This window comes from Clytia hemisphaerica, unplaced genomic scaffold (assembly GCF_902728285.1).
Source record: "Clytia hemisphaerica strain Z4C2 unplaced genomic scaffold, Clytia hemisphaerica genome assembly, whole genome shotgun sequence".
Taxonomy (NCBI): Eukaryota; Metazoa; Cnidaria; class Hydrozoa; order Leptothecata; family Clytiidae; genus Clytia; species Clytia hemisphaerica.
Genome location: NW_027103342.1, coordinates 366399 through 383231, shown reverse-complemented (window position 1 = coordinate 383231; position 16833 = coordinate 366399). Strand labels below are relative to the sequence as shown.

At 35.5% G+C, this 16833-nt stretch overlaps 1 protein-coding gene and 1 long non-coding RNA gene across 2 annotated transcripts; both read right to left on the bottom strand.

Moving 5' to 3' along the window:
• Positions 1 to 729: 729 nt before the first annotated feature.
• On the bottom strand, positions 730 to 2687 carry LOC136818726 (uncharacterized). The gene has a single exon (XM_067074965.1). It carries the CDS (start codon positions 2329 to 2331, stop codon positions 763 to 765), a length of 1569 nt encoding a protein of 522 aa, XP_066931066.1. The 5' UTR covers positions 2332 to 2687; the 3' UTR covers positions 730 to 762.
• A 6185-nt stretch (positions 2688 to 8872) lies between these two features.
• On the bottom strand, positions 8873 to 11700 carry LOC136818719 (uncharacterized). Its single transcript, XR_010848354.1, has 3 exons — positions 11511 to 11700; positions 9298 to 9450; positions 8873 to 9005 (listed from the first exon to the last, which is right to left on the bottom strand). It is a non-coding gene; the product is annotated as an uncharacterized lncRNA (long non-coding RNA).
• Positions 11701 to 16833: the final 5133 nt, after the last annotated feature.

Sequence of the window (16833 nt, the reverse complement as noted above, 5' to 3'; positions counted from 1 at the left end):
CCCATTCGTAAACTAAAAGATAAAAAGCGCTTTTCAGAATTTTTGGCCAACTTGGTTGCGCTTCAACATAACTCGAAATATATTTTTTTAATTTTGGTTTAGAGTTACGTAACTCGAAAAATGAAATTTAAAATTTATTTTCGAGTTTATACGTAACTCTAAAACAAAATTTTTAAAAAATATTTCGAGTTAAATAAACAACAGTAAAAAAATTTTTCGAGTTAAGAAGTTCCCTTATGATGTCATAATTTGAGACTTATGACGTCACATTCGTCGTAACTCGGGTTTTTGTAACTCGGGTTTTTGTAACTCGGGTTTTTGTAACTCGGGTTTTTGTAACTCGAGTTTTTGTAACTCGGGTTTTCCGGGCCTCACTAGCTTGGACTATGGGAAGATTTAGGGATTGGCACTCCAATTTCACTGACCAAAATTCTATCAAAGCTATCGTTTAAACACAATTTCCAATACAAACAAAAAGTATTTTTCTTACTTCAATGTTTTGAAGTGATTTGTATTTGAGACCACAAGAATGTTTGATCCTTTCGATTTGAAAGGTTGCGTCATCGAGTGTGTAGAGAATCCTCAGGACATTATAAATGTACCCTACTTTTCGTATGAACATAATATGCTATCTTGAGAATTACAACTATTCTTTTGGAATTCGGTGAGGTCACCCAGGTCTATGTTGAATCTCTGACAGCTAAATTGTTGTGATAGCAACAAATAGTGTTCTTATGTTATCTACATTATTTATATTATCAATTATAATATGATACCAAAAACTATGTGTATATGCACTAATAAAAACAATAGTATATTATATTTTATGCAAAAACCTCTAGACGAGGTGTTGTTATCTGTTGTCATTTTGTATGCAGTTCTTTTCGGCGTCGACGAAGCTCTTCTTGCGGAGGTTAATAATGAGTTCGTTCTTTTACTAGTCAGTTTTGGGGTATTCGTGAAAGGTTTTCTTGTCTTGTCAGAAATATTTTGTTGGCTAGACGTTGATATACCGACCGATGTTCCAGTCGGATTAGTTGTCTTAGATTCATCGGATGGAGAATATGACGGTGTATGAATCGCCGTCGTTAGTGTCTTAGAATGGTTTTTTGAGTTTGATAGAGATGTTGTCTGGTTAGTAGTCAAGTCTTTAAAGTGTGTATTTGGTGTGGTTATCATCGAAAGATTGGTGGTGGTTCCATTGACGAGGTGATAAATATCACCATCTGTTGTATTACCTATGAAAGGACGGCCTGTTTCCGTTATCGGTATATCTGTTTCGTTCAGAGCCTCTTTTTTATGATCTGTTTGCTTTGAATTTGTTGTCATAACTTCCTTTATATAACTAGTTGTTGTTGTGTTCATATTTTTCTTTGTTATATTATTCTCCAACGTCCGTGGGTTTGTTGGTTTCAAAGGGCTGTCTGTTGAGTGGTCAGTACTGTTACTGCTGTTCTCCGTCATATTATTCCCTGAATGGCCAGTAGTAGTCGATGCCAAAAAGCTTGTCTCAGTATTATGACTTGGTGTATGTGTAGTATTGGGATGAAGAGTATTGTTATTGACCTCCCCACTTTTTTTTGTTGTTGAAGAGTTGCTACTTTTCCATTTTTCAAACGTTCGATTGCTGTTCATGATTTCACACAACTCTGCATCTTTGCACTCTCGCCTACAATTTTCTCCTAAACAAGTGATCTGACAACTGCTGTTCATTTCACACGTTTGCTCACAAACTTTAGTGTGTGGACCACACGTCATTTGGCATTGACTTCCAACCGAGCACCTTTGTTTGCACTCCTTCGAATTACAATACATCATTTGACACCTTCCAATTACACAGACTTGGTCGCAAACTGTCGTATTCACACACTGCATTAGATCGGTCTGTACTGCCAGTTGTCGAGTATAATCGACATTAGATAGTATCTTATTACAGCGACCATTGCATACTTGCAACGCTTTGGAAATTTGTCCGTCTACTTTTAGAGCTGTCATGTTATCACAAATGCCGAGTGAACAAGATTGTTCAATGTTAGGTGCACGTGCTATCAAGCTTTGGATATGAACTGTTACCAATGGTTTTCCATTGTTGCTATTAGTTGGCGGGATGACAGACTGTCTGCAAACTTTGTGTGAGGAGCAGGTGAGTTCAGAACATTGTTCAGTAGTACAAGCTTGTTTGCATACGGGTTTGTTCAGACATTTACATCCTGTGGAACACTGCGATTGTTCACACCATTTGCGTGCTTCTTCATCACATCCTGTGTAGATGCAATTAATATGTTGCCAAAGCAAAGCCAAGAAAATCAATTTGTTCAATAACTTCTTCATTTTGCAGGCATTGACCTTCTCTTTGTTGCAAAATGTCCTTCTGGTTTTCTGGAACCAAGTGACTAATTAAAGTTGGTTGATCTTTCCTTTTGATGATAGTTTACCGCACCTCTCCCTGAATTAAACTTTTTTTACCGCTGGAAAAATAAATGTCTTGATCCGAACAATCTTCATAAACAAACAGTCTAACGAGCGACTAATGAGTGAGGGGCGGGAAAAGTCTTTCAACTGATCAAAACGAATCCCTTTCCTCTGCTTTGTTATAACCGAAACAGTCTTTTCCTCTTTCCTTTCTTGTCCTTCAAAGAGTTTTTTTTCTCACCAGGATTACGTACTTTGACGATGAAGCGAGCTAAAAATCTCTAAATCTGACTTAAAACAAATTTGTTGGTGTTTTTATTACTATTTTGCTCTCCCCCATTTTCTTCTCCAACGTTGTTGTTGTTGAAGCGGCGTTTTGTTTTGCATGACGTAATCCTATAAAAACACTACTGGTGGTTTTACATGGAAGATATTTTTTTTCATCACACTATATAAATGTCGATCCTCTTGACTATACTTCGCAATTCAGGGTTTGTTCATGCCCATCTCTTGGTCTTCATACTCCTAACAAAAATGATATTTCACTTTGTTCTTTTTAAGTATAGAGATACTAAACAGCTTTAACCTTCGAGCATCTTCCTATCTTTTTACTAGGGGAAGCATCTTGCAGCGGGGTGGGGGCTGGAGGCCTCCCTTGAAATGGCAAAAAAGGGCAATTTTGGGCTGGTCTGTAAAATACACGATACCAACAGTTGGCAAGAAAATCACCCTCTGCCCCAAAAATACATGTCACGTGGGGTTGCCTCACAAAATTTGAGTGAGAAAAAGTTGGAGATGGTTCTTTTATCGGTATTTTTAAAGAATGATGACGTCATCAAGGATGCGTCAAAGATGCCAATATTCATATTTGGTACACACTTGCAAAATTTCAAGTCAATTGGATAAATATTTCATAAGTTGCTCCCCCCCCAGCTGCTCGAAAGGTTAAGCGTAGCACACACTAAAACTGATAAAATGGTTAAAATGGTACCTCAAACAGGGTCTAGCGCCCTTTTTTTTCTGCCTTCTTTCAGGGAAAAAGTTTTTGCTCTTGCCTTACACAAATATTTTTAAACATCGAAGAAGGCCCTGGTGTCAAGTTGCAAAAATACTTTATTCTTTGATTCTTCAGCAGCAGCCTTTGACCAGCATCAACGTTTGGCTTTCTTCATCTTCCTTCTTTGGTCATCATGCTGACCTCATTCCCTCATTGAAATATGACCTCCAATCCTTTTCAGGTAGATTGTTTCCGGTGACGAGTTTTGCCAAAAAAGTAGACTGGAGTCGTTTATAATGCATGTAATACTAATAATAAACACAAATAATGACACGGGATTTAGTTTGTATAAACGACTGGAAGAATCCGGTGTTCCAGCCTTATAGATACCGGGCCTAGCTACGCAGAAACTTGCGTAGCGAAAAAACAATTTATCAAGCAACAACAAACTCTCAAAATAAAATCAACTCAAATGAAACATTTTTAACACACAAATCCACGCACATTTTATTTTCAAGAACTTTTTTTGAGCGGGAAAAAAATTTAATTGCGATATTGACACTTTTTTTTTGTTTGGAGTTAGTGCACAAAGGTTTCTAGACGACTAAAATTTACTTTTTTGCTTTATTTCTAATATATCTGAATTAGTCGTCTAGCTTGCTAGACTACCAAAAAAGTCAACATTCTTCTCTTCCGTGTTACTCTTAGGTTCCAAATAAACGGGGGGGTTCGAATAAACGGGGGGGTTGGAAAATTTTCTACATTTTAATAAACGGGGGGGACCTAATTGCCGGGGGGTTGGAAATTGTACTTTTGAAACCCAAAAATAAGGTAAAAATAGGCTATAATCAGGCTAATTAGAGCAAAATAAGGGGCCTTCACTTTGACAGCTGAATATATTCTTAGAGATTAATAAACGGGGGGGTCCTAATAAGGTCCGGGGGGGTTGGAAAATTTTCGAAAAATTAACAAGCGGGGGGGGGGCCGTTTATTTGGAACCTAAGAGTAACTGTGATCAGTAGAAAGATATATCTGCTTCAACCCGGTGGCGTTGAGGGAAGGTCAATGAAATTAACTAAATGGTGATATCAGTAATTTTCTTAGATTTCTTCTTCCTAAGAGGAGATTTGTTCTAAAGGAAAATTCCTTTCCGATATTTGCTTTTCAAATTCACATCAGCTTTTTTATTTGCGAATATTGCACTACCAAAAATCATAAACAGCTGCTTTGAATCTCAACAAATTGTTAAAATATTCTTTTTCTAGTCTTTTTCACTAAGAGTTGGCTATATTATATTGCTTGTTATGATTGTGTTTCTGTTGAACACATCATAACCAAAAATGATTGAGATTTTGTGGATGCATATTGATAAGGGATGATAACCAGTGATAAAGGGCTCAGACGACGGAAATCCTTTTCTTAGCTATTGAACAAGTTCTTCATTTTTATATAGTTCGATGTGCACGAGAAGAATCTGATTGGGCAACATGTTTTATGTGTACATTCGAAGGTGGTGTTATAGGAGCATAACTCAAGGGATCGGACCTTCATTCTCCGTCCAATGTAATACGCCGCTGTCATATACTAATCTTTCCATCGGAATTTTTTAGCCGTTCTCTTTTCTAAAAAACTATGCATCAGTGCAAAAAAGGAAGTATTTTAACGTCCATCAGCTAATGACCCTTCACCTTATGTCTTTTATAATTTCTCTTTATTAGATTCAATTAAAAAAATTACTATTGTCCAATGAAGGAGAGTTCCTTAGATGATAAGAGATCTTTTTAATTAATGGTTAACTTGTGCTAATTCTTGTGTTTTTGACAAAAGAAATAAATGGCATGACGTTGTGTAGAAAATTTAATAAAAATTGCTTGATGTGATTTTTTGTTTTGAGTAGACGATGTACTGTGATATGGAGAGAGATATAAAAAGTGCAGTGATCTAGTTGTTTTTGGTGCATAGAAATGATTACATCGCTCGGCCATCCCAAGTCTCTCACATTGTTTACTAAAGAGGACAAGGAGAGCAAAATGGAGGAGACTTTGGGTCCGCTGAAGCAATCCTCATGGGTTGTGACACCTTATTTCATGTTGTATTTCACCACATACATCATCAACTCTCTTGTTTGGCCACTCTTCGTTATGGAGCGTCTTTGCATACAAACATACACACCGCACAAAGTGAAATTCGATTTGTTTCACATGCAAAATACTACTCGCGGATCTTGCATCAATTTATATATGACTAACACTTTGAAAAATCAAACTCATATGGATTTTGTGTCGCAGGTCAACAAAGATACGTTGAATTACATGATCGTGGGGTCAATTGTTGGTGCCATCATCTCACTTCTTTCCTACTTTCTCATCTGGAAACCAGTGCTTAGGAAATGTAAACCCTTGGCTGTTCTTTTACCACCCATATGTATCTTGTGTCAATGCGTTTTGTTCTCTTATTCTCTGAGCATCGAAGACACCAAAACATTTAAATATGTTATTTTATCTGGAGTTGTGTTACCATGTTTACATAGTAATTTCCAGGGGATGTTTCTGTTGATGTTTGAACTGACCAAAGAGCGAGAAGCAGATGTCATTCAAGTTCGACAGCGGGAAATTACCACAGTGAAAATCGAAGGTTCATATGCAACTATTTTTCTCTCAATGGTGGTCAGCGGTATGATGATTGCTTTTTGTTTTGACATGGCTTATTCAGTGTTGTTCGTGCTGCAGTTCACCATGGGTTTGTTGACCACATTGTATGGTGCTATGTTGATCCCTTTCAAAGAGATTTCATGTAGCAAAGACACGAATGATGAGAAGGAATCGAACGAGAATGACGATGATGAAGATGAGCATCTTCTTGATTCGTCAGACGAAGAAGAAATCTTTCTTATGAGACGCTCGCAAGGAAAAACAGAGACCGGCCTTTTTTCGATCGAAAGTAATATTTTCAGTGAAGCACCTATGATTTTCTCGGAAACGTCTTATCGTAAAGAATTAATGATTATTGTGGAGATTTCAATTTTCACTATCGCACTAATCTCAGATTCAATGATCAGTGGGCCGTACCTTCTTCAGGCCCCCTTCAACCTTTCTGTATCCCAATACGGCTATTGTATAAGTGCCCAGGGTGTTGCCAAGATATTTGGTATACTGGTTGTGCAAACGGTGGCTTACTTCAAACCATGCAAACATGGTGGACTTATCGTTCTTGGCGGATTGAATATCATACTTTATTACACATTATTAGGCGTTGTTCAAGACAGTTTATCTTTATTTGGTGTTATGGTGATCAATATCTTTGGAGGAGCTGTCTTTCCTACAATCTCATCCTTCATGAAGATCAATTTCACCAAGACCTTAGGAACTGTACTCGAGATTGCCATCATTAGCAGTTTGATCGTCACTGTTGGTTTCCACGGTTTTGAATACTTTATTTATTCCATCACTAGGAATATTTTCCCTGGCACAGTTTTCCTTCTGACGGCCGGTCTTATCTTGTTGGGATTCATGATTGCAAGTGTCACTTATTTCACAACCACAGTCCGAAATCGCCGTAAAACCAAAGAAATCACCGATAAACTTCTGAACGATTATCAATAATGTTAATGTGGCTCTGTATTCTTCATCAAGATGTTTGCTGCCATTGATGAGCAGTGAGAATACAAAAGATATTTTACATTGATGGTTTTGAAACATCCAGCAACATGCCTATAGATGTTATTACGTGGGTTCTAATTCAACGCTAGGTAACCAACTAAAATAACCACACGACGTAATTATTTAGTAAGGGGGTCTTGTAACTATTTTTAATTGTATATTTTTAAATTTAATCTTCTTTTTGAGGTATTGCAAATTTATTCTTTTAAGATATTTTATACAGGAAATCTTCCCGTCGTGAAATATTTGATACCAACATCCTCCTTTCAAGCGTTTTTCTTTGGGTCCGAAATTCATTCATTTATTCCACATTATTAGGGACATTCAAAAATCAAAAAGTTCTTTCGTTTAGAATGAAACCCATCAAACAAGCAATCTTACTGACTGGCTCTGGCATTTTTACTGGCCACCTGCCTTTTACCCTCCCGCAGGCAACTTTTTGAATACCCCCTTATTCATCAGCAAATGGACAAAGAAACGACTTCAAAAAATAAAAGGAAAAGACTCGTTAGAGTAAATGTTTAAAATAATCATTTTTTGTCCAAGGTAGCCAAACACACTCTGATTTGTAAAGTCTGTCGTAGATATAATCTTCAGCGGAGCAAAAGAGGCTATAACTTTGATAGAAATCGAATTGAATCATATGCGCACTTTTTTATAAGAACAGGTAAATTTTGGCTCAAATTTTTACTTCGAAGTCTATCAAAAGCTATAGCCTTTTTTCTCTCCGCTACAGACTTTAGGTATACATATTATGTAAATGATGTTTGAAGTAATTATTCCATTTGAAAACCGAGGCCTGCAACGATTTTTGACATATCTTGACAAAAGTGGTGTATTTCAATTTTGAAGACCTTATTAACTAGGAAAAAAATACATCTTGAAAATAAATTGGATATCTTTAGCCAAAAAAGACTTGGATGTAAGTTTGATTTTGCCAAATCTTTCATTCGAATTTTTCGTACAACAAGAACATTTATAACTTTTGATACGTAACCGATCCTCTAACCTTTACTTCGACCATGGAGGTATAAAGAAACAGGAGAAGTATGCTATTGTAACCATGCTTGCCCTACGATTAAAAATATTACGAGGTATGCATGCTCATAATTTCATATATCGTGCATTTTTAATGAGCTCTTTTGTTGATAGGTAAAATCTTATTGGCTAACTTAAGTGTTGGAAATAAGATGGGACGAGATTCATTGTTTCTGACATTGGTGTAAGAAAATATTTGGATTAAAAAAGGGCCTGTAAACTTTGCAATCCTTCATCAAATGACAAGATTTTTCTATCAACATTTTCTTCAAGGTGAACTCTATTGCTTAATACTTTCCTCCAAAATTCTCCAGCGACTTTTTGTCTACAAATTGGGTCTGAAATTGTGTGTGCTTATAAAGAACTTTTCATTTTCTGGCTTGAGAAAATGTTTTCTGGCTTGAGAAAATATCTTTTCAAAACAAAATTTAATGGATGACAAAATTGAACGCAAACTTATTTCGTGGAGCTAAATTTTATTTTATTCTCGTATATTAGAAGGCTGGAAATCTTATATGCTGATAATAAGAATGTTCAGAGCAAACTTGAGTTCTACTAAAAAGTCGTATTTCATCGGGCGAGCCTAGAATTTCTTTTGATTTATTACATAAAAGAAATCAAAAGACTTTAACGACCAATTACCGACAAATTCATCTTCTGTCTTTCTTTATACCTCTATGCTTCGACATTCTAGAAGGACATTCAGGAAGAATTTCCCATTCCGGAATCAACTGCCCCTTTCATTAGTAACTGCACCACGAATCTATCAGTTTGAAAGTCAAATTTATAAAATATATGATTACAAAATTACTGCCTTTAAAACCATCCACTGAAGAAATTTTTAACTCTTTGGGTAAAACTTTCAGTCGGTGATGCTTCGTCAATGATCAATCTTGGTACTGAAATGAAATGAGATTAAGGTTAAGTTCTCTCTTGACCGAAAACAATTTCAAATAAATATAGGCTGTACAATTTAGTTTTGCTATCAAAGACTCCATGTTGGTTATTGTGACGTCATAGAGCAAGCAGATACCCAATCTTGATTTACATTTAACGAACTTGAAGGTTTTAGGGTTATTAGTTATTTAATTGGTTTTATATTGTATGTATGCAGCACAGAATATCCTATTCTTTACTTCAAGTTATGATAATCATTTCCAAACGTATTGTGTGAAGTATTGTAAAACTTACGGGGTGTACAATGTTTATTGAGGGGCGTTCTTGGGCCTTCTTTAAAGGTACATTTTGAGATGTCAGGATTGCATCTAGCCATGCCGTAATCATTGCATGAGTGGTTGATACCTTGATAACATCGCATGCACCCACAGCTGTCTTCATAATCGTCTAAAGAAAAGTGAAAATTAGTATTTCCCTTGGCATCTTAGAAACCTATCATCCTTCCCAGCATCGATGTTCTCAGACAACACCCCCTTCTCACAGACCCGGTAGAATTTTTTCAGCCAGTGGGGATAAAAATAACTGACTGAAATTCGATAGGGATTAATATTCCCATATTTTTTATGGCTAATGATTTCAATTCTTTTGTTTTCAAGTCAGAAATTTCAGTGAGGATGGGAAAAATAGCATAATGTTTTGCAGTGGGGATTGGTTTATTTGATTATTTTCAGTGAGGATAAAAATTAGAGGATGATTTTCCACTGGGGACGATATTTTGGCCAATTTTTCCAGTGGGAAGGGGTGCCAGTTACCGTGAAAAGCGAGGGGTAAATCACTTCGAAAAAAGCGTACGAAATGATTTTTGATTTTTTTGTGATTTTTTGATTTTTTCTGTGATTTTTTGATTTTTTCTGTGATTTTTTGATTTTTTTGTGATTTCTTTTTGATTTTTTGATTTTTTTCTGTGATTTTTTGATTTTTTTCTGTGATTTTTTTGTGATTTTTTTGTGATTTTTTGTGATTTTTTTGTGATTTTTTGTGATTTTTTTTGTGATTTTTTTTTTGTGATTTTTTTGTGATTTTTTTGATTTTTTGTTGATTTTTTTTGTTTTTTTCTGTGATTCTTTGATTTTTCTGTGATTTTTGATTTTTTCTGTGATTTTTTGATTTTTGTGATATTTTATTTATTCTCTTGATTTTTTTGTGATTTTTTTTTTTTTTGTGATTTTGTTTTATTTTGTTTTTTTGTTTTTTTGTGATTTCTTTTTGATTTTTTGATTTTTTTGTGATTTTTTTGTGATTTTTTGATTTTTTTGTGATTTGTTTGTGATTTTTGATTTTTTGCATGATTTTTTTGTGATTTTTCTAAGAAGTGTACGAGATTTTTTTCGAGTAATTTACCCCTCGGTGAAAAGCACAGACCAAAATCATATATTGACCTGTGCCGACCAATCGAGATTCTATTCAGCGCACAAGCAACGCAAAGAAAAGTAACCATGACGACCATCAAAGATCTTGGACAGTCGATATTTTTATTCCCGTCGTTGAAAACACAACTTAAGAATGTCATCAACGCTTTTTAAAAAGAGTCAGCTCTTCATCTTTGATTCTTTCTATAGTGATTAGATTGACGCATGTGCGATAAAATTTATATTATTGGTCTTGAGAGGTTGATTATATTCTTTGAAAACTCAACCTCTGATACTCAGGGTAGGTGCCAGTGGGTCTCACTCAGACCTGCCAACTTGAGATGTTCATTTTGCGTGAGATAAAAATTTCGAAGCAAAATCCGAAATCTTAGCCCGATTTTTCCGATTTTCCGATATCGGAAAGCGGAAATTTTTTTTTCAAATATCAAAAATGCGTGAGAAATCAAACTTTTGTTAGATTTTGATTCAGTCCTAAGGAGCCACTCCAATTACAATCTTTTCATTGCGCAACAATATCTGAATAAAGTGAAAATGTTTATCTTTAGAATGGCAAAGATAGGTTTGCCTTTTCCAACTTGCATGGGGTGTAAACCAATATTGCTTTTCATCTAAAGGTAAGTCACTTAAATCTGACTTCGAGTGGAATCATGAAACTATAAAACTAATTATTTTATTACACCCTTGTTAATCACTTTCGTTCAGTTCCATCGGTACAAGATCTTGTACCATTATTTTCCCATGGATACCTTTATTCTTAATGCACGTATTGTTCGAGTTCAAAATGAGCATTTAAAGAGGAGTTACACATTGTCAAAGTTAGGAGCAGGTGGGGATGAAGATCTTCAAAGAGTGTTGTTACGCGCGGATATGTAATTATTTTGCGCATTAATGAGAAACAGAGTATTTCTTTATCAATACTTAAAGTTTCATGCTCTTCACAATCATCAGTTGATATGAAATAATGACAATACGAAACGAAATGATCCAGAATAATCTACAGTAATTTCTGCACAAATATGTAATTAATTTCTGCGCAGATATGTAAAACACGAGTGTTCTATTTCACCGAATACTTACTGCATGTTGCTGAAGGGCATGATGAAGGACATCCAGAGCGCATCGCTTCAATGCTGGAAAGAAGCAACAGAACGACAAACAAAATTGATGATAAAGTAGTAATCGTGAAAGTAGATGCCATTTTATTCATTCAAAACTGCTTGAAAGTATTTCGTGGTTTGTTGAAGTGGAGATTTTTTCTCTTGGAGGATTTTTATACCCTCTTATTTTCACAGTGGGCTTTATAGTAATTTTAATTATTTTGATATATTAAAAATGGCTCTCTGTTTTACTTTTTTGTTAATTTCATTCTTATTATTGTGATATCCAACCTTTTTTTAATAATTACACAATGTACCCACACGCAAAGAAATATTCACCTGTACGCTCGAGAAACAGAAGAGAGAAAAAAGGCAACCCTAAGATTTTCATGAAGCAACTGGGTTAGCTCAAAATTTTCTTGAAATTTTGTTTAGTTAGTAGTAAAATAAACGCAAGATATTCCCATCAAATTTTCCACCTGTTCCATCCCGTGAGGGGCTTCCTTCGAAATACAAGCTGTGATCGTAATCGCAATGAGAATTCTTCGCACTGACTTTTATGAAAATTCTATTAAAGATAGCAAGATTTCGTTCATAACTATTTCATTTCAACATTTGAAAGAAGCACTCGCTCACTTTTGTTCTCCGACGAATGAGCTATGTTTGCTATATCACAATTTATAGTTCGTTACCTGTTTCGAACTTATTGCAATTCGTATAATGGGCTTTTCCAGAAAAAAATCGTGCACCCCCTGTTGAGGAGGTCCATTTCCATTCCAAGGGGGTAAGGTTTGAAATTTAATTCCATAAGGGTAGACGAAAATCCGTCAAAAATAAGTGGAATTCCTAGGGAGTAATGATTGTAAATTAGTAAAAATTCGGAATTCCAGAGGGGTATGATCCCTAAAATTGCCTCGAATTCCAAGGGGGTAGGTCACAAAAGGTTGGACATCCTCAACAGGGGGTGCACGGTTTTTTTCTGGAAAAGCCCATTGTTTTGTTGAATTCAACAAATTTTATACAATTGAATTATAACCTAAAAAGTGGGCAAATTACATAAAAATATTACCTAATTACCTTTAAACCTAGTTCTAGAACGCCTTTCTTTTTTGATTCAGGAGCAGAAACTTCTTTTGATTAGTTAGAACGAGCTACATATATTTATATTAGGTCTCAGTGGAGCTGAACAAAATTCATTTTCAAGAATTGAAATGAAGATGCGACTCGCGGTCAGTTTAGTCACAAACCTATTTCTAGTCTGAATCGGTGACCTCAATATACTACCGACTATTAAGCAGCCACTATGAGAAACTGCTGAAGGTTTTTTTCTACTGTTTTAAAAATTAATACATCAAGCCATTTAGAAAAATTAAACTTTGCTGATTTCAAATCTATGTTCACATTTTTCGTATCTTTCCTATCCTAGATAAAAAGTTACAGCACTGTGAAGTTGGTCATTTTTTCTGTTTGTGGTCATTTTTGGCCGCTTTAGACCTACTTCAAAGGGTTGTACTCGTAGGAATTGGATTTTGCTTCATGGTCAAGCAAAAAAAAAATTCAAAAGTGAGTCTTTCCAGCGAGATTTTAAGCCAAAAGGTCAAAATATTGACAAAAATCCACTTTTTTGACATTTTGACCAATATTTCAATCAAAAATCCAAAGCCCAGATGATTTTCCTGCAGTATTTCCAGAATACTATCACTGCAAGAAAATTCGGGCCCATGTCTATTGTCATTTTAGAGATTTTTTCAGTCCAAATTTGGATTTTGCCTGAAAAATGGCTCTTAGCAGAGATTTTATTTCCATAATGGGGGACATAGACGCATCCCAGACCCAAATGATTTTGATTTCCCTGGAGTATCTCCAGAGTACTATCACTGCAAAAAAAATTTCAATCAGCATTTAAACTCAGTTTGTAGAAGCTTGCCTTAAAAAATGCTATATTTTGATAAATCTGATTTTTTTTGCTAAAAAGCGATTTTTGAAGACGCCATTATGATTTTTTGAAAAAAATGAAAATCTTGAAATTCATTTCGCTTAAAGACTTTACTGAGGACTTCCATCTCTGAAAATTTCAGACGTGTGAATCAATTAGTTTAAAGTTTATGAACTTGCAAAATTGGCCTTAAAAAGCATTTTGCTACCCAAAATCGGCTTAAAACAGCTCGTTTAGGGCTCCAACGGGCACAATTTTCAATCCAATATGATTATTTTGTTGTTTCTTCATAAAATTCAGTACAGCAAGTGAAAAAAATAAGATTTGCAATAGTTTTGACATATTTACAGGTTTGAAAAGGCCAGAAAATGCCATTTTTTCCAATTTTTGCCTGTAGTGCGAATCAGTACCCCCAGGGGGGTTCGGCCAATTTGCATCACAATAGGTTAAATTTTCATAAAAAAACACTACATCTTGAATTTGAGCAAGTTTTGGAAGAGATATGAAGAATAAACCTCAAAAAAGCTGCCCCCCCCGGCAGTTTTTTGGGCTGGAATTCGTCGAAAATGCATAAAATTAAAATTTTTTTTTTTTAAATGTCTTCTATCATTATATGGAACAGAAAAAACACCAGGCGAAGAAGATCTGAAGATACCCCCCCCCAAAAAAAAGTTACTCTACCCCCTACCCCTATTATCAGTTAGGGTTCATTGGAACTTTGCATTTTTAGTGGGTTCGAATCCCACCGTTGGCGGTCCTTTGGAAAATAGACAGTTGAGAAACATAGAAAATAATTCACAAAGTAGTCCCAGAAAGTAAGAAAACTACGAACTAGAGACTGATAAGAACGAGATAAGTCCATATGTGTCTTTCGCTATTACGAAGAAGTCACGACCCATTTGCTCTAACCTGAGACATATAACTTTCAAGCGCCTTTAAAGGTTTACCGTTTACCTTATCTGGTACTCGATGTAGAAATTTTCTTCCGACACGCTAAAGCTCTGAAGGTCGGGAAAATTTTAACATCTGGAACCTTTGGGTTACCATTTTTCTTTTTTTCTGTAAGGTTTCTCAGGCAGCAGAGATTTTCATGCTAAATTCAGTCGGGTGCAACCGATAGTCAAGCAAAAAGTGTAAGGACAGCTAGACACGACTGTGATGCGGTACATCAAACGATGACTACTATAGGTCTCCTTCAGAGCTTTAGCGTGGGCGGCCGCCAATACGCCATCGGAATATCAGATAAGAAGATAAGTGCCAGATAACCGTTTACCGTGCGCGTAAGAAAATTATGAACATCTCTGTTATCAGGTTAATTTGCTCCAGGTCAGGAGAATCAGGTTTAGTGGTTTTGTGCAAGCATGAACGAAAGGAGCCTAACAACAGCACGAAAGAACATGCTTTTAATGCATTGTTCTTGGTTGTTGATGTTGTTGAAGGAGGGATATGGGTAGAAAATAACTTCTTGATGTCTGAATGATGCAAGTTCCATATTTTATGCTTTATTTAAACTTTAAAAAAGACACAATAAACAGGCAGTCAGGCACATCCTGGCAAATGAACGGGGTGAGCATTTGCATGGGGTATTCGTCACCCAGTGTAAATGAGATAGGACGTCTCAGGCTAAAAGCGTGAAAATGAATAAAAATGAACTTCAAACTGAAAAAGAGGAAAAAGGAAGAAAACTGGGAACTTTATTTTTTCATTAAAAGTTTCTTCAATCTTCAAAGACAAAATTGACCCATGGAAGAAAGATTTCATCTATGCAGTTCTTTGAAATGAAGCAAAATATTTCCAACACGGTTCAATTAAACTGGGTATTCGGCGCTATTACGTCACTTTCGTTTTCGACCCCGTTCATATGCCAATGGTCGCAAGTGAAAAATACCCTGTTCATTTGCCAGGATGTGCCTGAACTGACAGGGAAACTTTTATTAGCTGGCTTTATTTGCAGGAAAAGATGATGGTTAGATTGGGTAACTTCCATCAGTACAGTAGAAGCTAACATGCATAGAGTAGAGCTGCGAGCGCAGCTGCTTGTTGGTCCACTGATGCAAGTTACCCCGACTTCACAGTACGTTGGTGTCCAGGGTCATGGTTACACTCTTCAAAAAGCTCAAAAAAGGTGAGGGCTAAAGATGTTTCAAATATTTGGGGAGAGGGCTGATGTTGGATGTACTTGGGGGGAGCTGAAAACTCATCATTATGTGGGGGCTGAACATTCATCTTAATAAGTTTGGATTCAATTTCAGCTAGTTTGAAACACAGGTCATAGGTAGACAGGTCACAGGTCAACAGATCACAGGTCATTGACTAGTCAACTTTAATTATTGTAGAATATAAATTAAAATGTTTGAAAAACACATTTTATTGTCAAAAATATCATACTGAAGATATTTTATTATTATTTAAAAATTTTTTAAAGGTAAAAATCTATCCACATCAATAGACTAAAACGGGATTTGTAGTGTGGAGCCAATTTTATTTTCATTTCAGTGGTTTCATTTTCGATTTCAAGCCAACATCTAAGCGACAGGGTATTCACCCATAGTTACAGGGGTTTATGCAAAAAAACAAACATAGAAAATTTTCCAAATCAAAATCAAACTTTTCCATGTTTCACTTTTTTGCACCAATTCTTCAAAATGGAAATATATATAGTATTTAAGATTTCCAGTTCTTCTTTTATTTAATGATTTCTTATGGCACTTTGTTGAAAATCTGACTCTCACATCAAATTTCTGCTTTTCTACAAAGAATTTGTTGTCCACATGACTAAAGGTTCAATCTCAAAATACGTGTCTTGGAAAATTGGAAATCTTGCAATTCTGTTCTGCCTTGGAGATTGGCCTTTTTGTCATATAAAAACATTGACTTTTCCTCTACATGAAAAAAGGGCAATCTCAATGTCAAAGATGATCACCACAGTAAAATTTTGTAAGGTACTAATTTAGAGATTTAACCTTTCGTCATGTGAACGGCAATATTGAAGATGAGAAATGGTCTACACCTTAAGATCACAGATTGAAACAAATAAAAGCGGACTGCATGTGCTTACCATGTGCTTTTGCATTCTGTGTCGTGTATAACAAGGAGCTGTAATAGTTGTATTATGTATTATATGTTCCTGTATGCGGCCACAATCAAAAAAATCATAACATCACTCATTAAAAAGTGACGTTTGTGTACCTTTTCACACTTTTTTTAGCCTAGACGGTGTAGCAAACATAGTAAGTATAAGCACACTGTGCTTTCAATTGGCTGAAATTTTTTTTGCGTCGGAAAAACTTTTTCAAACTTTCAGAGATGATTGACCAAACTGTTACAATGAAAATTATCCAGCGCATTTTTTATCTTCTTACCTTCT

Bases quoted from the DNA above. Each gene is read 5' to 3' on its own strand.
- LOC136818726 (XM_067074965.1), bottom strand. From the start codon at position 2,331: ATGAAGAAGTTATTGAACAAATTGATTTTCTTGGCTTTGCTTTGGCAA.